General features: G+C 44.3%; 1 protein-coding gene across 9 annotated transcripts in view; it reads left to right on the forward strand.

Annotated features, from left to right (window-relative positions):
* Clip1 (CAP-Gly domain containing linker protein 1) overlaps positions 1 to 1869 on the forward strand; it is a 117078-nt gene extending 115209 nt beyond the window's left edge. For 8 of the 9 annotated variants that reach the window (XM_075979227.1, XM_075979257.1, XM_075979288.1 and 5 more), the window contains one exon: positions 242 to 1869. In XM_075979227.1, coding sequence (XP_075835342.1) covers positions 242 to 467 — 226 coding nt within the window. In that variant the 3' untranslated portion in view covers positions 468 to 1869. The remainder of the gene's footprint in view (positions 1 to 241) is intronic. The other variant, XM_075979301.1, reaches the window with a different exon arrangement.
* Positions 1870 to 7227: the final 5358 nt, after the last annotated feature.

Consider the following 7227-nt stretch of genomic DNA (forward strand, 5'->3'; position numbering starts at 1 on the left):
CCATATGGTTGCTGGGAATTGAACTCAGGACCTTTGGAAGAGCAGGTGGTGCTCTTAACCACCGAGCCATCTCTCCAGCCCCCTGAACTGCACATTTTAAAAATCCTTGTCCCTCCTATTTCTCATAGAAACCCTAGCTGTGGCTGTCATTAGTCCCTGTGTCCTTTTAGATTCTCTGAGTGCTGTGACCTCCTGAGTTTCTTCTGACCACCTTTCTGGTTTTCTGTGTTGACATTTGTAGTGATGACCAGGAGAAACAATCCAAGAAGAAACCCCGCCTGTTCTGTGACATTTGTGACTGCTTTGATCTCCATGACACAGAGGACTGCCCCACCCAGACACAGGTGTCGGAAGACCCTCCGCATTCCACGCACCATGGCAGCCGGAGTGAGGAGCGGCCTTACTGTGAGATCTGTGAGATGTTTGGGCACTGGGCAACCAACTGCAATGACGACGAGACCTTCTGAGGCCGCGGGCTCCGCAGCCAGCAGCTTTCCACCAGCATTGCACGCGCAGCTTGAGAACTCGTTATTTTTTGACCCCTGTCAACAAATCTAAGAAAATATTTTGATCTTCAACACATTACCCTTTCATTTTTCCTCATAAGTTAAAATAATAAATATTTGGTAGGTGGGCTTTTACTTCCATCCTCTCTTTTGGAATTTGAAGATTTCTGACATTGTACCAGGTGCCATTACTCTTTTGTTCCTAGAGAAACATCGTGGGACAAGCTGGACCCTGACAATATCTTATTTAAAAAACTTTAAATTATGCCGTTATTTCTCATATTTGCACTAAAGTATTTCCTGGCTACTTCTGTATATTTAGGTTTTGTTGATGTTGTTGTTGTTGTGCTTTGACACTGGAATGAGCTGCAGACAAAGTGTGCCACTTTGCATTTTCATGTACTCATTTAAATAATTTTAATATCCAAGCTCTGCACTACCTGCTCTCAGTAGTGCCTTTCCCCAGGCTTGACAATACATAGGGCGTGATTATAAATCATCAAACAGGTAAAGGGGGGGAGCCCCAAACTGCTATGGCGACGTTTATAATCGATATGCTGCACCCACAGACCCAACAGTGGGTTTTCTTTATTGGTTTTACATAATTTCAACCTCTATATATTATATGTATATATATTTTTAAAGATCTATATTTTGGGAAAAAAGTATATGCAATGTGTCTTCTTTTCAGATTTTTTACCTTTATGAGAAAAAACACAGCTAAACGGCTCGTCAGCGAGCCTGAGCAGGCCAGAAACAGCAGAGTGGCTTCATGACTGTCCTCCTCTCCTGTTGTTTCTGAACCGCAGCTGAGTAGCTGGAAGAACTGCTCCAGCTGTTTGGTTTTGTTCCCCTTCTTCAGCAGATAATCCCAGTAGCACACTAAGCCACCCTACAACAGCTAAACTAACTGATCTATAGCCCTCCTTTATATGTCTGTGGGTTTTTTACTGTATTTTTTAATGAATGTACGATGAGAAATTCAACATTAATAATTTTGAATTTTCTTATCACAAAAAGATAAAACGAAGGACCTCAACATACAAAAGAGTTTTATCAGTCAGCTTGAGTCTGTCTTCACTTGAATGTTTTTGAGAATATGTAAAAAGGAATTAAATGTACCATCATGCGGCATGCATGATAAGAACTTCCGTCATTGTATATAAGCCTTTGCCATATTCCCCCATCCAGTGTGCTTGACAAGTGAACATTAAACAAATCTGTTACCAGTTAACATTTTTGGTTATAAAACTATAGGAATTTCACAAAGAAAATATGTAAAGCAGTATTAAAATCTGAGTTATGTATCTAATAAATGGGTTTGTTTGTTTTCCTGCCAGTGGCAGTAAATACGTTCTTGGGATTATTTGTCATGCTGTTTCTTCATTACTTGAAGAAAGCCCTTTAAATTGGGCGGTGGTGGTGCACACCTTTAATCCCAGTACTCGGGAGGCAGAGGCAGGTGGATCTCTGTGAGTTTGAGACCAGCCTGGTGAGTTCCAGAACAGCCAGGGCTACACAGAGAAACTCTGTCTTGGGAAGAAAAAAAAAAAAGCCCTTTAGATCCAAGGGCAATCAATCCCTTGCCCCCCACCACCACTGAGTCACGATGATAGTTCCAAAAAAAGCTCTTTCCACTTAAATAAAACAACTTGTTAAACAGCTACAAGAAATGGGTGTGTCCAGCTGGACCATTGGGAGGCAGAGACAGAAGGGTTATCCTTGGCTACATAAAGACTTGGAGGCCAGCCCAAGCTACATAAGACACTGTATAAAAAGAGAGAGAAACAAACCTCGCATGTCCTGGGTGTTAGGCCTTGGAAGTATTGATGGAGTGGCCTATAAGAATGTCAGCAGGAAATAGATATATAGTTCAGTGTCGCAGTGCTTGCTCAACAGGTGCACAGACCTGGGTTCAATTAGCACCACCGCATACATATGCACAAAGCCAGCAGCAACTTCTGAGGTTCGTGGATTTGGACAATTCATTGGATTTGGGAATGGTATGGCTTGCTTGGGAATGATGCTGCCAATTAATGAAACAAGGAAAAGGACACAGAGCTGGGTATGGTGGCAAATACCTAATCCCTGCATTGGGAAGGAGGCAGGAGGATCAAAAGTTCAAGTCTTCCTTGGCCATATAGCAAGTTTGAGACTAACCCAGGACACAGGAGAGAGAACCTGTCTGGAAAGAAGCTAGAGAGAGAGCTCAGTCAGGAAGTGCGTTTGATCCCAGGATCCACAGAGGTGAGCTTGGTGACTCACACTTGCCATATTAGTGGAGGAGACAGGCAGGCTCCTAGCGGCTAGATGACAGCTGACCTGACCTACTTAGCAAGTGAAAGAATTTTACAAAGGTGGATGGTACCTTAGGAATGACAACTGAGCTTGTCCTCTATTCTGAACATGTACCTGCACCTGCATGTGTGCACACATAAATACCCAGCACTAGGAGGCTTTGATCTCTGTAAGGTACCACTGCTATCCAGAAGGCAGGATGCTACACATTCAGGTAATATAGTGGATTTTGGAGATTGGAGAGAGACAGGTGGAGACATGTTGGTGGGAGCCCCAAGCATTCTATAGTAAAAGTGCAGCTGACAGACGGGTCACTAGACAAACTCATGGGTGTGCATTTCAGTGAGGAACCCCGTCTGTCTCTTGAACAGTCGCTGTCAACTCTGTAGAACTCTTGTAAAGCCACGGCTTTCCCCCTCTTCCTTAGTGGGATTAATCCCAAAATATCCCAGCAGTGTGTAAATCATTCTTTAAATGTGACTGATCCCACACTATGGAGCCAAACCTTTATTCATAGTCAAATCTACATAAAGCTAGGCCCCCACAATTCTTATTGACAAGAAAAGGACCCTGATGGGGGCTGGAGAGATGGCTCAGTGGTTAAGAGCATTGCCTGCTCTTCCAAAGGTCCTGAGTTCAATTCCCAGCAACCACATGGTGGCTCACAACCATCTGTAATGAGATCTGGTGCCCTCTTCTGGCCTGCAGACATACACACAGACAGAACATTGTATACATAATAAATAAATATTAAAAAAAGAAAAAGGACCCTGAGCAGGAGGTATTGAGCAGGGGAGGCAGCATATCTACCCTTACTGATAAAGAGGTCTGGGTGTCCCTAAAAGCTCCAACAACCAACTCAGAAGAGTGACCTACTGGCCTTTGTTCTACCCGAACAAGCTAATAAAGTCTGTGCTTACCTTCACCTTTCATTTGGCACAAGGTTTTAGTCTAGGAAATTAACTATATTTACCTTTACCTTTAATACAGAAAAAAAGGGCTGGAGATGGCTCAGAGGTTAAGAAAACTGTCTGCTGTTCCGGAGGTTCTGAGTTCAATTCCCAGCAACCACATGATGACACACACCCATCTATAATGAGATCTGGTGCCCAGAACACTATATACATATTAAATAAATTAAAAAATATATACAGCCGGGCGATGGTGGCACACGCCTTTAATCTCAGCACTCGGGAGGCAGAGGCAGGCGGATCTGTGAGTTCGAGACCAGCCTGGTCTACAGAGCTAGTTCCAGGACAGGCTCCAAAACCACAGAGAAACCCTGTCTTGAAAAACCAAAAAAAGGGCTGGAGAGATGGCTCAGTGGTTAAGAGCATTGTCTGCTCTTCCAAAGGTCCTGAGTTCAATTCCCGGCAACCACATGGTCGCTCACAACCATCTGTAATGAGGTCTGGTGCCCTCTTCTGGACTGCAGACATACACACAGACAGAATATTGTATACATAATAAATAAATAAATATTTTAAAGAAAAACCAAAAAAAAAAAAAAAACCAAAGCCACAGAGAAACCCTGTCTCGAAAAACCAAATATATATACAAAAAAAAGAAGCTTGAGTTGTTAAACCAGCCCCAGAGAAAGGAATTCTTTCTCACCTGTATCAACAAGTACAGCAGCCTGATGCTTAGCAGCGGGGGGGGGGGGGGGGGGGGGGCGGAAGCAGCATCCTAATCCTCCTGGTATCTACAGGGGAACTTCACAGCCATGCCCCTTTTGAGACATTAAGGCGCCTACTTTGTCAGTCTGCATCCATCTTGTTAGCTCTAAGAAATGCATGCTTGGTACCACTGTTACCACCTATGGAATGGTTAACTCTATGTGGGTGGGCATATAAACTGGAAACCTTGTGGGACTGCGGGGAACACTGAAGAGGAACACCGAGAGGAAGCCAACAAGAAAGCACTGGAGAGGGCATACAAAGAATGGGATGTGATAAAAAAAGACTTACAAGAATTAATTTATGCCGGGCGGTGGTGGCGCACGCCTTTAATCCCAGCACTTGGGAGGCAGAGGCAGGCGGATCTCTGTGAGTTCGAGACCAGCCTGGTCTACAAGAGCTAGTTCCAGGACAGGCTCTAAAACCACAGAGAAACCCTGTCTCGAAAAACCAAAAAAAAAAAAAAAAAAGAATTAATTTATTTACCCTCAGACCTTTTTGTCAGTTTTCGCCTTCGATAATGGTCCTAAATCCTGAGAGGTTTACAGGGGCTGGCACCCCAACATTAACCTCAATAACATGCTATCCTGACTAAGGTCAGTAGATTGCCACAAGTTCAAGGCCAGCCTGGCCTATATGATGAGACCCTGTCTCAAGGTGGGGGTGGGAGGCACAAAGATTGAAAATGGCTCCAACCCAACAGAGGGAGAGTGTCCTAGATTGATCACACAACCTCTTGGAAGAATACTGGGCTTCCAAGTGACTTCATGAAACACCATCAAACTATTCTGTTCACACCAGTACATGAGAGACACGTTTTTTCCCTGTTGGTGGAGGTTTCTGTCTGCCCGGTCCCACAATAAACACACAGAAACTATATTATTTGGAGTACTGGGTGGCTAACACTTTTTTTCAAAATAAATGCAAAGTTTAATGAAAATGGGTACAAAGTGGCTGGAAAGGAACAGAAAGAAGTCAATGGATAGAGGAGTAAATGGATTAACAACTGGAGTGGTTTTAGAGATGCATGGTAACATAACAGACAAGCAACAGACAGCCCCAGACAAGGGGAGTCCACACACCACACACACACACACACACACACACACACACACACACACACACACACACACATACCGCATACAGGGCCAGTTTGTATAACCACAAGGCGCCTGGATTCGGCCGCCCAACATGAGGGACAACATACACCTTGGTTGGCCTGGGATACAGCTTCTTGACGGCTGTTGGGATTTTCTTCTTAGTGCGGAGAGAAATCAGTCCCCAGTCATGCTAGGCAAGTTGTCCAGCAATGAGTCACATGTCTAGCTTTTATTTTTTAACATGGGGTCTTGCTAAATAGCCCAGGTTGGCCTTGAACTTTTGATTCTCCTGGCTCCCAAGTGATGAGATTATAGGCACGTGCCACTCTGTCTTCTGATTAGTAATCCACACTTTTACAAACTCTCAAAATTGTTAGGCTAGCTACAGAACTAGCTACTGAGTGTATGATTTTGAATATCTGCTGTATGACTACCTCCCAACACAGTAGTTTCAAAAACATCATCTTAAAGTAAATAATGTCCTGCAACAGAAATTCTCAATTTAGTATTAACTTGAGGTGACAGATGATTGTGGGGGGATGGAGAGCTGTCAGAGAACTTGCTGCATTTGACAAAACACTCATACACTTTAAGTTACTCTAAAAATTATGTGTGTGTACCCACATGCGTGTGCACACGCGCGTGCATTAGTCCATGGAGGTTAGAAGAAGGCATAAGAGGACCTGGAACTGGGGTTACACAAAGCTGTGAGCTGCCATGAGGGTGTTGGAAACTCAAATCTGGTTCCCTGGAAGAACAGCAAGTTCTCTTGACTGCTAAGCCATTTCTTTAAATTTCTTTTTTTCCCCGAGACAAGGGGTCTCTGTGGCTTTGGAGCCTGTCCTGGAACTAGTCTGGCCTCGAACTCGGAGAGATCTGTTTGTTCTGAGATTACGCCACTTTTAACACTAGACTGGGTGTGGCAATACACTTTGTAGTCTAGCTTCAACCGCCATTTTACAACAGTATTGTAAACGCAAAGACAAATAACATCTGATTCTTTTTTTTTTTTTTTTGTTCTGCCGAAGAGGGCACCAGATCTAATTACATGATGGTTGTGAGCCACCATGCAGTTGCTGGGAATTGAACTCAGGTCCTCTTAACCTCTGAGCCATCTCTCCAGCCTCATAAAATCTTTTTTTTTTTTTTTTAAGAGGACAGCTGACCTCATTACAGATGGTTGTGAGCCACCATGTGGCTGCTGGGAATTGAACTCGGGTCCTTTGGAAGAACACGCAATGCTCTTAACCCGCTGAGCCATCTCTCCAGCCCCTCAAATCTAATTCTTAAAACGCACTTTTTACCTGCGTGGTGACTCAGGCCTTTAATCCCAGCACTCGGGAGGCAGAGACAGGCTGACCTCTGTGAGTTCGAGGCCAGCCTGGTCTACAGAGCGAGTTCCAGGACAAGCTCCAAAGCTGCAAACAGAAACCCTGTCTGGAGGGACACACACAAAAACAATTAAATAAATAAAATAAAATTTAAAACATAAAGAACATCCCCGCACTTTTCAGGGCCCGCTATTCCTAGACCGAGGCACCGGCAGTTGCTCGCGTGCACTCCAGGACCTTCGGGAGTGTAGCAAAGGCGTTCTCCTTCCGCCGTAAACGTGCGTCAGCAAGTCCGGTCACGTGGACGGCCAGTCAC

This window comes from Microtus pennsylvanicus, chromosome 1 (genome assembly GCF_037038515.1).
Source record: "Microtus pennsylvanicus isolate mMicPen1 chromosome 1, mMicPen1.hap1, whole genome shotgun sequence".
Classification (NCBI taxonomy): domain Eukaryota; kingdom Metazoa; phylum Chordata; class Mammalia; order Rodentia; family Cricetidae; genus Microtus; species Microtus pennsylvanicus.